Here is a 21,151-nt window from a genome sequence, read left to right on the forward strand (position 1 = left end):
ATTAGAGAGCCCTGATTTTTTAAAAAAGGATGTTTCTCCAAAAAGCTCCGAGGCTCTCAGTGTCTTATTCTTGGTTTCCCGTTTATTTCCCACCCCCGATCTAGGCTGAAACCCTTGGAAACTGCTGGGTTATGCCGATTTAGATGTATATCCCACCTTTCCAAAGTCACCCCAAAAGCTTCTGTGTCACCCAAGGAGTCTTGAGGGCATTCACATGGCACATTTGATGAAAAGCTGGCTGGGGAATTCTGGGAGTTGAAGTCCACACGCCTACAAGCTGCCAAAGGTTGAGACACAACTGGCCTAGGGCAGGGGTAGACAAATGTAGCTCTTTTACAACCTCTGGACTTCAACTCCCAGAATTCCTGAGACAGCCTTTCATCTGAACAGCCAAGATGGCTCAGGAATTCTGGGAGTTGAAGTCCAGAGGTTGTAAAAGAGCCACATTTGCCCACCTCTGACCTAGGGGTTTGAAAGGGGGATGGTTACGCAGTAGCCATTTACCGTGGGACAGACGACAAGCTTCTCAGCCACAAATAACCACAACTTTTAGAGTTGTCATTTTAAAGTAACAAAACTTAACGCGGGGCATTTTAACGCCAGAGAGTGCCAATCCCATCAAACGATGCAGCCGTCTTCGGATTGGGTTTTTTGAGATATTACAATGGCCGATGCGGTACAGAAAAATTCTCCGACGTGTGACTTGCATTTACCCATCCACGCCCTGCTTTCCAGGGTCTCCTGTTCGAATTCTATATCGCTTGAAAAACCCTCCATGTGCATCCGACGAAATTAGCTGCATCTATAAAAAAAAAAAAAGTTCGTGCCGTTAAATAACAGTCCGGTGGTTGGAAAAGCTACCAATTCCAGGAAGCTCCCGTGACTTAAGGAGCGTTAGAATCGGAGTCCTATCCCACATTGACGGCCAGCATTCAAATATTGAATTATAACTTTGATTGTTTTTTTAAAAAAACAATAAAAGACCCAATAATTTCTCTTAAAAGACGGGAACAAACGTCTCCCGGAACCTTTGCGCGGCCGGTTAAAGATGCCGGAGGGAAGTTGAAAGCCGTGAGCCTTTTTTTTCTTCTTCTTCCCTTTCTCCTTACGTAGAAAAGGCCTACCAGGAGGCATTCGGCGCTTGCGCCGCTGACGGAAGAAGGCGTGGCTAGCGCCGGAAGTTGCAGAGGGAACAACATGGCGCTGAGCTCGGCAGGTAACGCGGGGAGGGGAGGGGGGGAAAAGGCGTCGTCATGGCAATGGATCTCCGGCCCAGCGACCAGCCCGAAGCCCTGCCAGAGGCGATGGACAACGGGGAAGAGCAGGGGGGGGACTCGGGCTCCAGGTCCGGGTCTCGCCCCCATCGCGGCTTCCTCCTTCCCGGCCCAGGTCACGACGAGGCCGAGTGGGAGCCGCCTTCCGAGGCCGAGCTGAAGGTGATCCAGGCCCGGCGCGAGCGGCAGGATAAGATCAGCAAGCTCATGAGCGAATACCTGCTGAAGGGCTACCGGATGCTGGGCGAGTGTTGCGACGAGTGCGGGGTGAGCGAGGCCGCCCCAGGGCGTGTGCAGAGTGCCCCGGTTGGGAGCTTTCTTCTCTTCCCTCTTAAAACCGCCCCCACCTCCACGGCCTGACGGTCATATGGAGAAAGTTGAGGGGGGGGAAGGAAGCTTCTGCCCGAGGAAAGGAGGCCACTCGGTGATCAGACAAGACCAGAAGCGAGAACAATCAGGCTGAAGGAGATGCCCGGTTCCTTGATGCCAGGCTAAGCTGTGCCTGGTTTTTCTACTGAGTGGACTGCTTCTTTGAACTCTTTGATTGGGAATTGGTTGGGGGGGGATGTCATTTGTGTTGGGCAGGCCCAGTATGAAAAAGTAGTTTCCTTCAGCAAGGGGTCAGTGGGTGGGCTTTCCTTCTTCTCCCATCAGTGCACACCCATCACATGACTTTGCCAAACAAACCCTGACTTCTATCCTTTTCTTCTCCCGTCCCCTTTGCCTTGGTCACCGAATTGCTTTCCAGACTATTTTGCTGCAAGATAAGCAGAAGAAGTTGTACTGTGTCACCTGCCAGGAGCTTAATTCCGATGTGGACAAGGACAATCCAGGTACGGTGGGCAGAGGAAGCCGGGAGCTGTTTCTCTTATTAACCTGCCCCGCTTGGTGGAGTCTGGTCCTCTCAGAGTATATTGCCCTGTGTCATGAAAAGAGATGGCGGGAGCTCTTCTGTGCTTCTGCAGCACCAAATGGGAACGGCCTGGGTGAGCATCACGACATAAACGGAACCTCCCAACTCAATCCACTGCATACATACCGTATTTTTCGGAGTATAAGATGCACCTTTTCCCCCCAAAAAAGAGGGTGAAAATCTGGGTGCATCTTATACTCCGAATGTAGCCCCGCCCAGCTTCTCAAACTGAGGTTTCAGAGGCTGAAAAAAGCAATCAGAAAAGAAGCCCACAAACAGCTTCAGAGGCTTTTTTTCCTGAAGCTCTGTTTCGGAGGCTTTCAGAAGCAGGAAAAAAAGTTTTTTCTGAATCAGAGTTTCAGAAGTTTCAGAGGCAGAAAAAAAAGCAAAGCACAGAGCTCACAACCAAGGAACCTGTTGCTAAAATTCACCTCTGGGAACAGCTGATTGGGGGTAGTCCGGGAGGCAGATCCACCTGCCAATCAGCTTTTTTCTTATTTTCCTCCCCAAAAACTAAGGTGCATCTTGTACTCTGAAAAATACGGTAAATTATAAATTGTGAAATGCAATTCATATGCAAAAAGAGAGCTATCGGGTGGACGTTTTGTGCAGTTGCTGCTTCAGATAAAAACAGCACATTTTGTGCTGCTCTGACAACTGAAGTGGTCTTGCATTTGTGCTGCCCTCTTTGCAAGGGGGAAAGAGACACCCTTTTCTGCTGTGGCTGGGAGCATCTCAAGTGTTAAAATTGCTCCTGGAGAATCTGGATAAGATTTTTCCGGGCCATACGAAAATATCCCTGGACTTCGGCAACTTCCTAGACAGCGCTTGTTGTTGCTGAACCCGAAAGCAGCAGCCCGTGATCCCACCTCTTTGATCTTCTGTCTCTCCCTCTAGCGCTCAATGCACAAGCAGCCCTTTCCCAGGTACGGGAGCGTCAGCTTGCCACCAACACTGATGAAATGGTGTCACGCCCGGAGCATTGCGAAGGGGCAGCTTTGGGTCTCCGCTCAAGCGCCCCTGACCCAGCCCTCCCAGCGTCCACCGCTGCACCTAATGCTCTATTGGCACGCAACACCCTGGCCGCGGCAGAAGAGACCATTCTACAGAAGATTGGCTGGGCAAGCCAACATCTCCAGGAAACTACCTCTGTTGAAAGGAGCATCCAGCTTTGTTCACTCATCCGGTCCTGCACGGATGCTCTCAAGGGCATCAGGGAGCTGCCACAGTGAGGATGCCCCAGCTTGTCATGGCAATGCCAGGCCTGGAATGGAATGTAGGCCATGCCTGGGGTGCCAAAGGATCCCCCCCCCACCATTCACCGTAGGAGCTGGGTGATTTAAATAAGACTGGTCTTTCCCTTCTGATTAAAATGTGAGCTTTTTTTTTTTTTGCCTCATTACAAGTTTTCCTGACCTTTGAAGAATGTTTCAGAGAATTTGCACGCATAGATCTATCTAATCCGGGACAAGGAAAGGATAGATAAAAGAGTTAACCTGGCTTGTAAAACAGTTAACCTGGTTTGGGGAAAGGTTATATTGGGGCTAGCAACCATTTTAGGCACCAAATTTGGGGGCTTAAGTCCATTCACCATTCCGCTTGCCATCCAAAGATTTCAGGTTATCAGGAGCTCCCATGTGTTGTGGTTTGTTTTTTTGTGAAGCATTAAAATGGTTCAAATTTCAAGGCATAAGATAATGGTTGTGTTGTGGTCGAATCTTCGCTGGTTGTGAAGGAATCCGGTTTGTCATGTGCTTTGGCCCCTGTGGTGTGTCAGAGGCCACCCGTCTTAAAACTTTTACACTTTTAATAACCAATACTTGAAAAAAGAAGCTATAAGCTAAGAAATGGCGGCTTTCTCCTCTTAGGCATCTTAGACAGTGTAGTAAATAAAATTAAATCAACTCAGAGTTCATCTGAATATCCACCTTTGATGACAAGTGACACTTAAGAGGAAGAATGGGAAGGGTGACACTTGAAATTGGTCAGATATGTTTGAATACAGGTAAAGTCCTTGATGTAAGAACTGCAATTGAGCCTGCAATTTTGGTCCTAAATCTTGACAGTCGTAAAGCAGGTCACCATGTGGCTGCACCCAATTTTACGATTTTTTTTATTATTATTATTATGGGGATTTTTTTCCCCAGAAACCAGAAGCGAATTTTCCAGGAGGAAAACACTGAAAATTGTGGCCATGAGATACTACAAACGGTCATAAATGTGAGCTACCAAGTGCAGTCACGTGATCATTGGAGGCTGTTTAAATCCACATTGTAAGTCTCCTCATTGTAACTTCGAGCTAAATGATTGGTCATAAGTCAAATTCTACCTGTACGAGTATTCCTACATGCGAGAATCTGTAAATTCCCTTCTGCCTGGATTTACATAACTCTTTAACAAGCTCCAGAAGGACCAGCCTTGTTCAAAGACAACCATTTGTACGATTAGATTTGATTAGCAGAGTTGGAAGGGACCTTGTAGGTCATCTAGTTCAACCCTCCGCCTAAGCAGGAGACCCCACACCATTTCTGACAAATGGCAGTCCAGTCTTTTCTTGAAAGCTTCCAATGATGAAGCTCCTACAACTTCCGAAGGCAACTTCTCTTCCATGGGTTGATGGTTCTCACTGTCAGGAAATTCCTCCTTATTTCTAGGTTGAATCTTTCCTTGACCGGTTTCTATCCATTATTCCTTGTCTGGCCTTCAGGTGCTTTGGAAAATAGCTTGACCCCCTTCCTCCTCTCTTGTGTCAACCCCTCAAATATCGGAAGATGCTCTCCTGTCTCCCCTGGTCCTTCTCTTCACTAGACCAGCCATGCCCAGTTCCTGCAACTGTTCATTGTATGTTTTAGCCTCCAGTCCCCAAATCATCCTGGTTGCTCTTCTCTGCACTCTTTCTAGAGTCCCCACATCTTTTTTTATAGTGTGGTGACCAAAACTGGATGCAGTACTCTAGGTGTATGAATGCACTTGCTAGTTCTTTCTCCAACTAGGTTAAACCCATTGTGTGGACGCTTCCGTTATGTGGCACAGGGTCTTAAGCATGGAAGGTAAAGAATACAATTGGCTGGCCGTCTTCGAGAACTGCAGAGTAAGAGAAATGAACAATTTTTTGTGATCTCAAAAGGATAGTTAAATGGAAAGTGGCTGGGCAAGCAGGGAGATTTTGCCCATGCGTTGATCCTCTGAAGAGATGCAGTTCAGACATAAGACTTTTACCCACAAAATAAGCTCAGAGCCAGGCCACAATAGTGTGGTTTCTCCTGTGGACTACTTTGAAACAGCGTGGTTCTGCGACCGTTCTGGATTTCCTGGCTAGGGAGGAGGAAATATTCATGGCACCAGTGGTGGGATTCAAATTTTTTTACTACTGGTTCTTTGGGCGTGGCTTGGTGGGCATGGCAGGGGAAGGATACTGCAAAATCCCTATTCCCTCCCCACTCCAGGGGAAGGATTTTGCAAAGTCCCCATTCCCTCCCCACTCCAGGGGAAGGATACTGCAAAATCCCCATTCCAATTCTGGGGCCAGTTCTCCGAACTACTCAAAATTTCTGCTACTGGTTCTCCAGAACCTGCTGAATAGCACCCCTGCATGGCACCCATTAGTGTAATCTTTAAACTGGACTTAAGGCTGGTTGGTCAAGGTGGGCATTGATGATGACCTTCACGCCCCAGTCTTGACCGGAAGCTCCTGGCTGTTTCTGGTCTGCCCAGATTCCAGTCTTGGATCTCTTCCTCCAAACACTTCTAGGAAGCAGATCCACAAATTTGAGCCCACCGGAGATTGGACCTGATCCATCTCTTTTGCCCCTTCAGCAGACGACCAAAATAGGCAAAAAGGCTGGCATTTCCCCATTGGACCACACCGGAATCTGGGCACTTATTGGCACAATCTCGTTGGCGGAGTTGTCACAAGGAACTCAATAGGTGGCATCGTGTCACTGGTGCAATGCCCAAATTAAGAAAGAAAAAGGAAAGAAAGATTAGGAGGAGGGAGAAAGAAAGGGAGGGAGGGAGGGAGGGACAGAAGGAAGGCCAAGAGAAAGGGAGGGAGGGAGGCAAAAAGAAAGGGAGGGAAGGAAGGAAAGGGAGAGAGCCAAAAAAAAAGGGTGGGAGGGTGGGAGGAAGGAAATAAGGGAAAGGGAGGGAGGGAGGAAGGAAGGCAAAGAGAAAGGGAGGGAGGCAAGAGGAGAGGGAGGGAAGGAAGGAAAGAAGAGGGAGGGAGGGAGGAAAAGAGGAAGGAAGGCAAGGAGAAAGAGAAGGAAGGAAAGAAGAGAAAGGGAGGGAGGTAAAGAGAAATAGGGAAAAGGGAGGGAAGGAAGGAAGGAAAGGAAAGGAGAAAGGGAGGGAAGGAAGAAAGGAAAGAAGAGAAAGGGAGGGAGGGAGGTAAAGAGAAATAGGGAAAAGGGAGGGAAGGAAAGGAACGACTGAAGGAAAAAGATAGGGAAAGAAGGTCAAATGGAAAGAAAAAGAAGGGACGAACAGAGGTAGCGAAGGAAGGAAGGAAAAACCTGGGCGAAAGGAAGGAGACGGAGGGAAAGAAAGAAGGAAGGAAAGACTTAAAAAGGCGCTCGATCTAATCCGCAAGTTTGGCTCGGTTTCATCCCGCTCCTGGCACGTGGGAATCGCGCCTCGGGCTCAGCGCAGGCGGGGCGGCTGTCCGGAAGGTCGCGGAGCGGAGCGGCTCCTGCCCCGCCGAGCCAGAGGCCGCGCTGCCTCCCGGGCCGCCCGGCGGGGCCCCTTTAAGCGGCTGCGGCGTCCTTGCGCGCACAGCCGGGCGGGCGATCCGGGCGCAGCCGCCGCCGCAGCAGACAAAGGCCGGCGTGCAGCCGATCGGGCGCTTGCAGCCGCGGGGCCGAGAGTGCCTCTGAGCATAGGCCGAGTGCCCCCATGGCCCCCGGGGGCGTCCGGCTGCCGCAGCCGCTGCTTCTTCCTTCGGCGGGGCCATGAGCTGCTCCCCTCCGGAGCCCCCGGCCGGCCAGGCCTGCGCGCTGGAAGGGCTTCCCCCGCTGCCCAAAGGGCTGAGCGGCATCCTCAACTCCAGCGGCGGCTCGTGGCGCGAGATCCAGAAGGTCTACAGCAAGAAGTCGCGCATCCAAGACGACCTGCGCCAAGCCCAGGCGGTCCCCGGGGAGAAGCCGCCGCCCCCGAGACCCCCCCGGCCCGCCAACCTGGATGCCGCGCTGGCCGTCTTGCGCAAGGAGATGGTGAGCAATGGCCGGCGGATTTGGGTGGGGGGCTTCTGGTGGCTTTGCGCATCCCCCCTCCCCTCCAAAAAACCCCAGGCTCCTTGGGATGCCCATCGGCCCCACCCCCCCACCTGAGCCCACCTCCCAAAAGACCTGGCAGAAGCCCACCTCCCGCCCCACCGACCTAGTCTATTTATTTTATTTACAGATTAATAGAGTTGGAAGGGACCTTGGAGGTCATCTAGTCCAACCGTCCAAAAGCAGGGACCCTACACCATTTATTTACAGATTAATAGAGTTGGAAGGGACCATGGATGTCATCTAGTCCAACCCCGCCAAGCAGGAGACCCTACACCATTTATTTACAGATTAACAGAGTTGAAAGGGAACCTGGAGGTCATCTAGTCCAACCCCACCACCTCGCCAAGCAGGAGACCCTATACCATTTATTTACAGATTAACAGAATTGGATGGGACCTTATAGGTCATCTAGTCCAACCCCCCAAAAGCAGGGACCTTAAACCATTTATTTACAGTTTAACAGAGTTGGAAGGGAGCCTGGAGGTCATCCAGTCCAACCCCACCAAGCAGGAGACCCTACCATTTCTGACCAATGGCAGTCCAATCTCTTCTGCAAAAGCCTCCAAGGATGTAACTCCCACATTGGATCCATTCATTACATTTCCACACCTCTCATCTCCCCCTTAAGCGACCCGAAGTTTGCAGCCACCCCGTTTTCTTTGCCGCGGGAGGTGGGGGACAAAAGCACCCCTTTTCCCGCGGCTCACCTGAGTGCAAAGCAGACACTTAAAAAAAAAAAAAGCGCCTTGCAAGCCACAGAACCGTGGAGAAGAGCCTGGGCTGAGATGCTTTGAATCCGGGGCGCCAGGAGTAGGTCTAAATTTAGCCACTCGCGTCATGCCAAGAGCTAAATTGGGTGCGGTGGGGCTGCTTATTGGAGGTTATTTGTCTTGTTCGTTTCTCACCTTCATTGTTTTTACAAATAACTCGAGGCAGCAAATATATCCTTCCTCCTTATTTTGACTACGACGACAACAACCTTGTGAGGTGGGTTGGACTGAGAGAGAGAATGAAAGAGAGAGGGAGGGGGGAAGAGAGGGAGCGGGGACTAGACCAAAGTCACCCAGTCAGTTTTTGTGCCTAAGGCAGAACTAGAACTCCCCGTCTCCTAGTAATTGGTCAAAGTCTCCCTGTCAATTTTCATGTCTAAGGTGGAACTAGAACTCACCATCTCCTGGCGATTGGCCCAAAGTCACGCAGCCGGTTTTCATGTTTAAGGCAGAACTAGAACTCACAGTCTCCTGGTGATTTGCCCAAAGTCACCCAATTGGCTTTCATGCCTAAGGCGGAACTAGAACTCACAGTCTCTTGGCGATTGGCCCAAAGTCACGCAGCCGGTTTTCATGTCTAAGGCAGAACTAGAACTCACAGTCTCCTGGTGATTTGCCCAAAGTCACCCAATTGGCTTTCATGTCTAAAGCGGAACTAGAACTCACAGTCTCCTGGTGATTGGCCCAAAGTCACCCAGCCAACTTTCATGCCTAAGGCAGGACTAGAACTCACAGTCTCCAGGTGATTGGCCCAAAGTCACCCAGCCAACTTTCATGCCTAAGGCAGGACTAGATTTCCCCATCTCCTGGTTTCTAGCCTGATGCCTCAACCATGAGACCACTTAGGATGGGCATGCTCTCTCTGGGTAACAGCACGACTCTGCAAGGTAGGCGAGAAAGTGGGGGCGGGAGAGCTGAGCAGGGACTTCATCCTCCCTGGGTCCCATCATTGGTGATTTCAGGGAAGGATGGCGGACCTGATCGCCCCCCACCCCCTCATCCTGTCAATGCAGAAAGACTTTTTCAATCAGCCAAGTAATAGCCATTATCAATCATTTGGGGAAGGGGCACGCTTGGCAGGCCTTTGAGTGCCTATAACCGTGATGGCGAACCTATGGCACGCGTGCCACAATTGGCATGGAGAGCCCTCTCTGTGGGCACAGGCACCATTGCCAGCTGCTGTTCTGGTCTTCGCGGATGTCGGAGCACTGGAAAACGACCTGAAGGCCTCAAAAATGGCCAAAAAACACGCTGGTTTTTGGGGCTGTTTTCCAGGACATTTTCAGGCTGTTTTTTGGGCTGTTTTCAGGCCATTTTCTCAGCCGCGTTCAGGCTGTTTTTCAGTCTCTTCTTAAAAACCTGCCATGATGAAGCAGCCACAACTTCTGCAAGGAATTGTTTGCACTGGTTAATTATCCTCACTGCCACGCAACACTGTTTTAAATAAATGACACCGTCACTGTCTTATATTCAAAAGGCAGGATGCACGTTTAATAAAAAGCCTTTAGAAGCATCCAGAAACGGAAAAGCAGGAAAGATAAAATTAACTCTGCAATTTCTTTCCTTTGCAAGAATTGGGAGCTCTCTGTCTGGAATTGGATCCGGGCAGAAATGAAATAATGGGAAATTGGCAACTTTGAATTATTATTTTTTTTTTTAAAAAAAATAATAATTGGTCATTGGGATTTCAGTTTCATCCGAAGCAATGAAATTGGATAGTGGAAAAAAAAATGGACCGTTTTTTGAACATTTGTGTGTTCAAAACTTGTACAGTACAGGGTTTTTTCCACCAGAGGGTAGCAAAATCCCATAGAACTACCGTCATTTAAAAGTTTTGTGGGTTTCAGAACAGGGGCCATTTGGCTGATTTTATTCTAAAGCAAGAGTGTCTAACTTTGGCAACCTTGAGACTTGTGGACTTCAACTCCCAGAATTCCCCAGCCAGCCATTCTGTCCCATTTGCTGCTGACAAAATCACATGCAGCTTTATACCACTTGGTTGTTTAGCTTTTGTTTATTTATTTATTTATATTTATAAATTATTTATTTATTTATTTATAAATATATTATTTATTCCACCCATCTTAAAGCCTGCTGGCTGGGGAATTCTGGGAATTGAAGTCCATCCTCTCAAAGCATGCTGACTGGGAAATTCGGGGATTTGAAGTTCACCCATGCAAAGCATGCTGGCTGAGGGATTCTGGGAGTTTTAGTCCACTCATCTCAAAGCATGTTGGCTGAGGAATTCTGGGAGTTTTAGTCCACCCATCTTAAAGCATGTTGGCTGAGGGATTCTGGGAGTTTTAGTCCACCCATCTCAAAGCATGTTGGCTGGGGAATTCTGGGAGTTTTAGTCCATCCATCTCAAAGCATGCTGGCTGGGGAATTCTGGGAGTTTTAGTCCACTCATCTCAAAGCATGTTGGCTGGGGAATTCTGGGAGTTTTAGTCCACTCATCTCAAAGCATGTTGGCTGGGGAATTCTGGGAGTTTTAGTCCACCCATCTCAAAGCATGCTGGCTGGGGATTCTGGGAGTTTTAGTCCACTCATCTCAAAGCATGTTGGCTGAGGGATTCTGGGAGTTTTAGTCCACTCATCTCAAAGCATGCTGGCTGGGGAATTCTGGGAGTTTTAGTCCACTCATCTCAAAGCATGTTGGCTGAGGGATTCTGGGAGTTTTAGTCCACTCATCTCAAAGCATGCTGACTGGGGAATTCTGGGAGTTTTAGTCCACCCATCTCAAAGCATGTTGGCTGAGGGATTCTGGGAGTTTTAGTCCACTCATCTCAAAGCATGCTGGCTGGGGAATTCTGGGAGTTTTAGTCCACTCATCTCAAAGCATGTTGGCTGAGGGATTCTGGGAGTTTTAGTCCACTCATCTCAAAGCATGTTGGCTGGGGAATTCTGGGAGTTTTAGTCCACTCATCTCAAAGCATGTTGGCTGAGGGATTCTGGGAGTTTTAGTCCACTCATCTCAAAGCATGTTGGCTGAGGGATTCTGGGAGTTTTAGTCCACCCATCTCAAAGCATGTTGGCTGGGGAATTCTGGGAGTTTTAGTCCACCCATCTCAAAGCATGTTGGCTGAGGGATTCTGGGAGTTTTAGTCCACCCATCTCAAAGCATGCTGGCTGGGGAATTCTGGGAGTTTTAGTCCACCCATCTCAAAGCATGTTGGCTGAGGAATTCTGGGAGTTTTAGTCCACCCATCTTAAAGCATGCTGGCTGGGGAATTCTGGGAGTTTTAGTCCACCCATCTCAAAGCATGTTGGCTGGGGAATTCTGGGAGTTTTAGTCCACTCATCTCAAAGCATGTTGGCTGGGGAATTCTGGGAGTTTTAGTCCACCCATCTTAAAGCATGTTGGCTGAGGGATTCTGGGAGTTTTAGTCCACCCATCTCAAAGCATGTTGGCTGAGGAATTCTGGGAGTTGAAGTCCACCCATCTCAAAGCATGCTGGCTGAGGAATTCTGGGAGTTTTAATCCACCCATTTTAAAGCATGCTGGCTGAGGAATTCTGGGAGTTTTAGTCCACCCGTCTTTAAGTTATCAACATTGCAAAACATCTGAAGCTGCTTGATTATTGATTTGAGAAAGCGCTTTCCACCTAACCAGGGCCCTCCCGGTTCGAATCCCGGCAGCTCCCAAAGCTCAACGTCTGCTTTCCTTCCCTGCTGCAGGTGGGGCTCCGACAACTGGACATGTCTCTTCTTTGCCAGCTCTGGTCACTGTACGAGTCCATCCAGGACTTCAAAAGCCTCTTCCAGGACATGTCATCCTCGCTCCACTCGGAAGGCAGCCTGGCTGCCGAAAACGGCTTCTCGGACGAGGAAGAAGACTTCGACCTGGACCCGTTAAGTCCGGATGGGCCGCGGGAACCCCCTCCAGGCCAGCAGCTGCGCTTCCTCCAGCCTCAAAACTCCCGGGATCAGTGGCTTAAGGACTCTTTCCATATTGCAATCTGAGCCAGACACCAGGAAAGGCCAGTTGGAATTTTAGGATTGGAATAAAGCATCATGGTTTTGTTTCTGGAACAGTCCAGCCCCTTTTCAGCTTTCCACCTAGTTCCTGGGCTTTTTCCGATCACGTTTCCCTCGAGAAATCGACAGGATTTCGTTGGCCTTTCCAGAAAAGAGAGATGGTTGCAGGGGCAAACTGCAGGCAGGTGCTTCCGAGCAGGGAGTCCCCAATTTTGCAACACAAAATTGGGATCCAATCTTGAGATATTTTTTTTCTTCTTCCTTTTGCGAAACGTCTTCGGAAAAAGCATTGGGAAAGACCGCAGGGGAGGGTCGAAATTAACCGGAACATCGCTTGAATTTCCTGAAAAAAAAAATCTTCCTCTCCGTCTTCCAGCTTCTCTTCCCCTTTCCCCCCCACCCCAAAGATGTGGGGCATTTTTCTTCCAATGTGGGACCCCCACCAATTTCAATAATTTTTGGCCCGTGTGGAGGACAAGACGACCGTCTGGAACTGGGGCCCGATTTGGGGAAATTGACCTGGAAATTGAAAGGAAAATGTTATTTTATTTATTCGGTCAATGACCAGCAAAGTTTATCCTTGCGTGGAGATGCGGGTTGCCTGTGAAGCTCTTTCGATATTTAGAGGATAAGAAAGGCTTGGCTGCATCTCTGCAAGATTCAGGCCCTTCCCTTGCCTCTTTCTTCTTCTTTCCCTACTGCCAGGTTTCCTGTGGCTGAATGAAATTTGGGGTGCTGAGCCTCTTTTGCTCCCCCTGCGGGACTAACAGCATCCCTAAAGGGAGTTAAGAACTGCCAATTCAGCGGCCGAGACTTTTCCTTGTCCAAATGCCCGGGTTTAAATGACCTTCCGATCTACCTAATCGGAATCATGAGGACTAGGAACTTATTTTTCTTTTTGGAAACCGGGATGGCCAGTCCAGCTTGCATTCCGAGGATCCGAAGCTTTGGGCAAGCAAAGACCCTAAACATAAAACTCTTAGAGACTTCTATTGCAAATGTATTATTTTATTTTATTTTATTTTATTTTACTTTTTGCAATGGAAACTTGCAAGAAAGATTGGGATGACCGGGTTAAAAATGTAGGGAGGTGGGTGGGTGGGTTGAGGGGAGGGAAGTCTTTTTAATGCACCTTCCTTTTTGCTTCTGGCATGTTGCTGCTGAAAACCTTTAGCATAAAAATAGAAGATTTGATTTAGCTTTGATTTAGCATGTCAGAGGAGCCATTGATTTAAGCTCTGATTTAAGGCTTAGGATAAGAGACGAGGTGCGGGTTTATTTGGCAAAGGCGGGGAGGGGCTTTGCACAAATGTATGAACCCCCCCCAGGGGTGGGCTTCAAAAATTTTTAGCAAGGGGTTCTCTGCCCGGTTGCTAGGCATGATGGGCGTGGCCTAGTCAGCCTCCTGCACCATGGCAGGGGGCGGGGATTTTTGTCCTCCCCAGGCTCCGGAGGCTTTTCTTGATCCTCCAGGAGGGGGAAAACGGCCTCCCCAGGCTCCAGAAGCCCTCTGGAGGCCAGAAACGGGCCTTCCCGAACTTCCAGTAGGCCTCTTTTTCGCCCTCCGGGAGCCTTACCTGCATCCCAAAACGGGCTGCCTGGGGACTCCTGGGAGGGGCGGGGTGGGATGGGGTGGGCGGGGCCAGCCAGGAGTGGGATTTGGGGGTTCTCCGAACTGCACAGAATCTTAGCTATAGAGGTTCCCGCGAACCTGCAGCAGCCCACTCCTGAACCCGCCCCTGGTAAGCAGCCAAATAGGTTTTTGCATGATACATGTTAAGTTTCCTTCGTGGGGGGGGGGGCTGATGCACCCCACTTTCTCCTCCTCAATTGCAGACTGAGAAGAAATAGTTAGCGAGGAATGTGCTAGATAGAACATTTGTTTGGGGGTTTAAAAAAAATAAATAAATCTGGTCATATTGCCTTGGCTGGATTTTATGACTGTCCCACTCTAGCCAGGTTACCTTGGCTCAATATTTAATTGCATAGTGTTTTCTAATAGGATGATGATGATGGTGGTGGTGGGTTTTTCGAGGCTTGAAATAAACCTGAGAGCATTTGGGAAGCATCCCCACCCCCCACCCCCGTCCACGGCAAGCAAAAGAGGGAGGCGCGAGAAATAAAGTGTTAAAAGCCTCTTGAACAAAAGGAGTGTTGAGTCCATTCCTAGCTGCGAGTTCAGATCTTGCAAGTATCTCAACCGAAAGTAAGGATTGCTTCAAAGCTGCTGGATCTCGTTTGAAAAAAATCAGGCCGAATTTCTGGAGGGTAAAAAAAAAAAATGTACAGCAGTGGAACGAATCTGTCTCCAGGGGGTTGCGGCTTCTTCAGGATAAAACAGATTCAGATGAACCGGGTTGGTTGGAAGGGACCTTGTAGGTCATCTAGTCCAACCCCCCGCCCAAGCAGGAGACCCGACACCATTTCTGACCGATGGCAGTCCAGTCTCTTCTTGAAAGCTTCCAGGAATGAAGCTCCCACAACTTCTGAAGGCAGCTTCTGTTCCATCCATTGATTGTTCCCACTGTCAGAAGATTCCTCTTTATTTCTAGGTTGAATCTCTCCTTGGTCAGTTTCCATCCATTCTTCCTTGTCTGGCCTTCGGGTGCTTTGGAAAATAGCTTGGCCCCCTTCCTCCTCTCTGGGGCAGCCCCTCAAATATTGGAAGATGCTCTCCTGTCTCCCCCGGTCCTTCTCTTCACTAGACTAGACATACCCCAACTCCTGCAACCGTTCTTCCTATGTTTGAGCCTCCAGTCCCCTCATCATCCTGGTTGCTCTTCTCTGCACTCTTTCTAGAGTCTCCACATCTTTTTTTATAGTGTGGTGACCAAAACTGGATGCAGGACTCTAGGTGTGGCCTTACTAAGGCTTTACAGAGTGGTATTCCTGCTAGTTTAGTATCATCTGCAATTTTTTTCAGTTCCCCTTCTAAACAACTGGACTGCCAAGATTCAAGGGTGGGTGAATTGGTTTCCTCGAGAGCTGATTTCCCGTGTTATTTTCATCCTGCTTTTCAGGCGTGGAAAAGGCCAGCTGTGACCCGGAAAGCTACTCTGTGCATGCTCAGAGGTGCTGTTTTACATTCTCCCATTTCCGTTTTAACCCCAGCCAACTTCAGACTTCAAGGAGCCCCAGTTTGGGTGAGCTTCCACCTCCTTGCCCTGGGTTCACGTTTTTTCCCACCTCTGGAGCACACAAACCACGTCTTTTACACACACACACACACGCCTGGGCCATTGTTTGTGGCTTCCTGTTGTGTTTGCAATCCACTGGCGTTGTGCAGAGCAGCCACAATGGGATTTGGGTTGGGCGAGATCTGGGTTTCTCAAAGCTGGAAACTCAGAAGAGGGGTGAACTTCCAACTCCCAGAATTCCCCACCACCAAACCACGCCCACCCAGTCACGTGAGCACCAAGCCACGCCTACAAATTTTTGAATTTCACCACTGAGATGCCAAAGTTGCCCACCCCTGCCATAACATGACCAAGTACCTTTGCCCCACACTCCTCTGGGCCCATCCTTCTCACCCTGGTGCTCTGCAACTTGTGGTGGGTGGAGGATGATGGAAGTTGTAGTCCAAAACCTTCAGAGGGGAAAGGTTGGGGAAAGGTAGCCTTGGAGCGGTTCACTCAGTTTGTTTTTCATAGAAGGATGTCGAAGATTGTTCTGTTTGCGGGAAGCTGTTGGATTTCTCTCTCAACCCGCCAAACCGGGACGAAAAATTTCTCCGTCATCTTCAGAGAAAAAGCAAAATTTCTCGGGAGCAGCTTCGAGCCACCACACCCATCCGAGAGGCTTTTGCAATCGGTTTTGGCTTCCTGGTTTTCTTTTTTCTTTTCTTTTTTTTTTCACGGGGAAGCCAGGAAAATGATTCATCGTTCTCAGCCTGTCCTAATTTTTAAAAACAAAGAGATGGATCTTGAGCGGTGCTGAGCTACAGTAGTGGCCAAAATTGTCGAAAACTTTTTGGGAAAAGTGTATTTTCTAAAACTTAGCTAATAACACCAGTTTTTTTGGGCAGTAGTCCCATAAAATTATATATCAATGGAAAGATAATTTAATCAAGAATGTAATGCAATCACTTTTATGAAGGATTTGCTATTAGAATAGCAGTTACAGTATAAAGAAGAAAAGTGAAACACGTAGAAAAAACGAGACATGCAAAAATTATCACCACGGAAAAAACGAGATATACAAAAATGATCCCCATGTCAGTTAATACTTCGTTGGGTAACCTTTAGCATGAATGACGGCCTTACAATGTCTTCCCATGGAGGGAACCAAGTCTTTGAGTTCTGCAGCTGTTCTAATGTGAAACCAAGATTGAAGGATGGCTTCTGTTAACTGGGTTTTATTGCTGGGTCGCTTCTGACTAAGAAGTTTCTTTCGTCGGCTCCATAGATTTTCATTTAGGTTAAGGCTATTGGGCTATTCCCAGGTCATTCCAGCAGTGGAATAGGATTATCTTGAAACTCCAAAAAAAAAAAAAAAAAAAAAGTGGTGTTATTAGCCATCAAACCTCAAAAATACACTTTTCCCAAAAGGTTTCCACAATTTTGGCCACTACAGAAGAGGGAAAGAAACAGTAACAGGGTTGGAAGGGACCTCGGAGGTCATGTAGTCCTCCACGCAGGAGACCTGGAGTAGGGATTCGAACCGCCGAACTGCCGACCTTTCTGATCGATAAGCTCAGGGTCTTAGCCACTGAGCCTCTCCTTCCCTTCAGGCATCACCTGTTGGCCACGTGGCTTCCAGGATGGAGAGGTTTATAATAAATACTGTAAACTCTCCGTAGTCAGCCTGCAAACTGTTTTTAAAACCCTCGGAAGGCATGATGAGTAAAAGTGCCTAGGCGATTAAAAAACAGATTGGATTGGCGTCAGAAAAATAATGTCAGATAGCCACTTGATATCCTTTCTAAAACCACTCCAGACATAACTCATCGTAAGTGATAAGCATCTTCTTCTGAAGTACAACAGTCCTTGACGTACAACAGTTTGTTTAGTGACCGTTCGAAGTTATAACAGCACTGGAAAAAGTGACTTATGACCGTTTTTTCACAGTTATGACCTTGACAGCATCCCTGTGGTCATGTGATTCCCCCAGAGTGGTATAAGGCAGGGGTGAAATCCAGCAGGTTCTGACAGTTTCTGGAGAACCGGTAGCGGAAATTTTGAGTAGTTCTGAGAACCGGCAAATACCACCTCTGGCTGGCCCCAGAGTGGGGTGGGAATGGAGATTTTGCAGTATCCTTCCCCTGGAGTGGGGTGAGAATGGGGATTTTGCAGTATCCTTCCCCCAGGAGTGGGGAGGGAATGGGGATTTTACAATATCATTCCCCCCTGGAGTGGGGAGGGAATGGGGATTTTGCAATATCCTTCCCCCTGGAATGAGGAGGGAATGGGGATTTTGTAGTATCCTTACCCACCAAGCCACGCTATTCTATTCTATTCTATTCTATTCTATTCTATTCTATTCTATTCTATTCTATTCTATTCTATTCTATTCTATTCTAATTCTAATTCTAATTCTAATTCTAATTCTAATTCTACCCTACCCTACCCTACCCTACCCTATTCTTTATCCTATTTTCTATCCTAGTCTACTCTAGTCTACCCTACCCTACTCTACTCTATTTTCTATGTCACCCTAAGCCTTTTATCCAGACTAACCATACCCAGTTCTTGCATCCTTTGAAGTCTCTTCCAACTCTGGTCCTCTTGTTGTTATAAATTTCATATATCATCTATTTGGGTTTGAAAACACACACACACACACACACACACACACACACACACAGAGAGAGACACCCACCCAACCCAACCCTTGGGGGGGGGCGTGCCTGGAGAAAGTATCTGTCCCTCGGTTGCTAAATCTGGGGGCATGAGAGCACGTCCTTCGGTCCGGGAGCAAAGCTGGAATCCAGGATCGGTTTACAGGGTTCTTTATTTATCCTTCCTGAGCCAGAAACGAAGAGCTCCGAAAAGGCAGAAACGGAGGAAGGAGGGAGAAAGAAAGAGGCGAGGCCGCCTCGAAAGGAGTTTTATAGTTTTGATTTCTTTGTATTTCTTTTAATCCTCTTGTGCAAGTATACACACCGGATTATTATTATTATTATTATTATTATTATTATTCTCCCAAAAGACTGCCAAAGGAAATTAAAGCCAGGAAGCTCTAGATGACCTCATTCTTTCCTTCAGACAGTCAGCATGCGAGGAAAAGGGCTGGGGAGGGAGGAGGAAAAAACAAGGCAGGCAGGCACTCTTAGGCCCTGTTTACACAACCACCCTTGACCTGGTTACCGAATTACATTCAATATTCAACACCTGGAGTTTTGAAAGCAAATCAGCTGGGTGAAGGCATCTGCTTGCCTTTGAACTAGTGGGAAGGTTTGAAGTTTAAGTATTTCAGTCCTGGTGATTTTTCGGGACAACATGAATGTTTCTGGGAGGATTTTTTTTTTTTTTTTGGATTTCCCTGCAAACCTGTGATTTCCTTTTTTTTTTTTTTTTTTAAATTGTTATTAAACAGTTTGTCTTTAAAAACAACACGAAAAAACAATCACACATATATAAAAACAAAACATGTCAAGACATAACGTATTGAAGATTATATCACAATGGTAATTTTACAGCATTTCCTATCGACTTACGTATTTTGCTTTTGTAGTTCTCTATTCTATCATTCCTATTTACTATTCAATAGTAGGATAATCACATTACTCCAACATATATATATATTCGGCCGAAATAGATCTATCTTAGTCTCCCAATGGGTAGCAAAGGGTCTGCTGGCTGCCAGAAAGAGAAAAAGAGCCCAGAAACTAGTGAAGTGTGATTTCACTGAACTAGGGCTGCATAATATCTTGGTTTACGTAGGTAGAACCTGGCTAAAGAGAAAGACATATATATATATACATACACACATTATAATATTCATTGTTCTTATCTACACATTTATATTCGAACCTGTGATTTCCTAGTGGCCTCCTGTCCAGCTCTGATCAGGGACTCTTGTGGGTTGGATTAGATGACCTTCAAGGTTCCTTCCAACTCTGTTCTGTTCTATTCTATTGTTTTATTCTATGCTATGCTATAATATGCTATGCTATACTATATTCTATGCTCTATTCTATTCTATGTGATTTTATTCTATATTTTCTATATCCTATGCTAAATTATTCTATTCTATACTGCGGCATTTTCTATATTTTATTTCTAATCCTCTTCTTTATTCTCTTCTATTCTGAATCCCACTCTGTCCTACCCGTTATTTCTGTTTTATATTATTTTCTATCCTTTATTCTATTCTCTGTTATTTTAGTCTATATTTTCTACATTCTATGCTAAATTATTCTATTCTATACTGCGGCATTTTCTATATTTTATTTCTAATCCTCTTCTTTATTCTCTTCTATTCTGAATCCCACTCTGTCCTACCCGTTATTTCTGTTTTATATTATTTTCTATCCTTGATTCTACTCTCTATGATTTTAGTCTATATTTTCTATATCCTATGCTAAATTATTCTATTCTATATTACGGCATTTTCTATATGTTATTTCTAATCCTCTTCTTTCTTCTCTTCTATTCCGAATCCCACTCTGTCCTATCCGTTATTTCTGTTTTATATTATTTTCTATCCTTGATTCTATTCTCTATTCTCTATTCTCTTATTATTTGAAGTCTATATTTTCTATATCCTATGCTAAGTTATTCTATTCCATACTACGGTGATGTTCTACATTCTATTTTATTTTCAATTCTTTTTTTTTATTTTTTTATTTTTTTTATTTTTTATTTTTATTTATTTTTTTTTTTTCCAATTTATATACCGCCCTTCTCCCTGAGGACTCAGGGCGGCGCACAGCCAGAATTAAAAACATGAAATACAAATATTAAAAACAATTAAAATCTATATAAATTTGGCCCAAAATTTAAAAAACCACAAACCAATTAAACATTTAAAAATTTTAAAATTCTATTTTCCATTCCGAATAGGTGTGTAGCAAGCAAGCCTGCAGTATCTTTCCCTCCCCACCCAAAAAAAAAGAAAGTTTAAAAAGTTTATTCTTCTGTTATTCTTGCGGGGGGGGGGGCGTTGCCCAGCCACGCCCCCCTCTCGGCCACTCCCCCCCCTTTTTTTCCCTCGGCCACGCCCCCTCCCTCCCGGGCTCCAGGCTCGCCTCCTTCCTCCTCCTTGCAAGTTGGTCGCCTCCTCGCCCGGACTTCCTCGCTTGGGCAGCAGCCGGGTCGGGCATGGGCCATGAGCTCCGTCTGGAAGCGGCTGCAGCGCGTCGGCAAACGGGCCGCCAAGTTCCGCTTCGTCGCCTGCTACCAGGAGCTGGTGGTGGAGTGCACCAAGAAATGGTGAATCGGGCCCCCGCCTGGGAGTGGGCGGAGGGGGTGGTGGTGGTGAGTGGGCGGACGGATGGATGATCTTCAGGGTCCCCCCCCTTTGGAGCCCTTTTGGGAAAGGCACCGCCTTGGGCTGGCGCACAACCGCCTTGCAAGGTAGGACAGGCGAGGCTGGCAGAGTGAAGCCCCCCCTCCCTCCCTCCCTCCTAGGGGAGGGGTGTCTCTCTGTTGGGGGCTTAGCAGGGAAAAGGGACTCCCACCCACCCACCCACCCACCCAATGCCCCTGTCTTGTAATCTGGGGAGAGATTTTGGGGGGGCACCGATCCCCGTTTTCTGGACTTCTACCTTCGCAACCCCTAGAAGGAATGAATCCTCCCCAAAAGTCTGATTTTTATTTTTATTTTACCTTACTTTACTTTATTTTATTTTATTTTATTTTACTTTATTCTTTTATTATTTTATTTTATTTTATTATTTCATTCCTTTCCTTTCCTTTCATATCTCATTTCATTTTTTAAATTAAATTTAATTATTTTATTATTCCTTTCCTTTCCTTTCCTTTCATATCTCATTTCGTTTCATTT

At 47.1% G+C, this 21,151-nt stretch overlaps 3 protein-coding genes across 6 annotated transcripts in view; all 3 read left to right on the forward strand.

Annotated features, from left to right (window-relative positions):
* The first annotated feature begins 1,113 nt into the window (after positions 1-1,113).
* On the forward strand, positions 1,114-3,877 carry ZNRD2 (zinc ribbon domain containing 2). Of its 2 annotated transcripts, XM_034424375.3 has the most exons (4): positions 1,114-1,216; positions 1,390-1,541; positions 2,023-2,107; positions 3,085-3,877. In XM_034424375.3, the coding sequence occupies exons 1-4, from the start codon at positions 1,198-1,200 to the stop codon at positions 3,417-3,419; spliced, it is 591 nt and encodes a 196-aa protein (XP_034280266.2). In that variant the 5' UTR covers positions 1,114-1,197; the 3' UTR covers positions 3,420-3,877. The 2 variants fall into 2 exon arrangements, with proteins under 2 accessions (XP_034280266.2, XP_034280265.3); XM_034424374.3 differs by lacking the exon at positions 1,114-1,216 and having other exon boundaries at positions 1,250-1,541.
* A 2,451-nt stretch (positions 3,878-6,328) lies between these two features.
* Positions 6,329-14,353, forward strand: FAM89B (family with sequence similarity 89 member B). The gene is made up of 2 exons (XM_034424376.3): positions 6,329-7,394; positions 11,906-14,353. Exons 1-2 carry the CDS (start codon positions 7,134-7,136, stop codon positions 12,188-12,190), a joined length of 546 nt encoding a protein of 181 aa, XP_034280267.1. The 5' UTR covers positions 6,329-7,133; the 3' UTR covers positions 12,191-14,353.
* A 6,010-nt stretch (positions 14,354-20,363) lies between these two features.
* EHBP1L1 (EH domain binding protein 1 like 1) overlaps positions 20,364-21,151 on the forward strand; it is a 47,093-nt gene continuing 46,305 nt past the window's right edge. Inside the window, exon 1 of one of the 3 annotated variants that reach the window (XM_034424371.3) lies at positions 20,364-20,577. In XM_034424371.3, coding sequence (XP_034280262.2) covers positions 20,474-20,577 — 104 coding nt within the window. In that variant the 5' untranslated portion in view covers positions 20,364-20,473. The remainder of the gene's footprint in view (positions 20,578-21,151) is intronic. The other 2 variants (XM_034424370.3, XM_087880961.1) reach the window with 2 other exon arrangements.

This window comes from Pantherophis guttatus, chromosome 18, assembly GCF_059756535.1.
Source record: "Pantherophis guttatus breed Tessera chromosome 18, ASM5975653v1, whole genome shotgun sequence".
Lineage (NCBI taxonomy): Eukaryota > Metazoa > Chordata > Lepidosauria > Squamata > Colubridae > Pantherophis > Pantherophis guttatus.

Excerpts from the sequence above, each read along its gene's own strand:
- ZNRD2 (XM_034424374.3), top strand. The coding sequence starts at position 1,254 with ATGGCAATGGATCTCCGGCCCAGCGACCAGCCCGAAGCCCTGCCAGAG. Across the intron at positions 1,542-2,022 it reads AGTGTTGCGACGAGTGCGGG|ACTATTTTGCTGCAAGATAA; the intron begins GTGAGCGAGGCC and ends ATTGCTTTCCAG. Across the intron at positions 2,108-3,084 it reads TGTGGACAAGGACAATCCAG|CGCTCAATGCACAAGCAGCC; the intron begins GTACGGTGGGCA and ends CTCTCCCTCTAG.
- FAM89B (XM_034424376.3), top strand. The coding sequence starts at position 7,134 with ATGAGCTGCTCCCCTCCGGAGCCCCCGGCCGGCCAGGCCTGCGCGCTG. Across the intron at positions 7,395-11,905 it reads CCGTCTTGCGCAAGGAGATG|GTGGGGCTCCGACAACTGGA; the intron begins GTGAGCAATGGC and ends TCCCTGCTGCAG.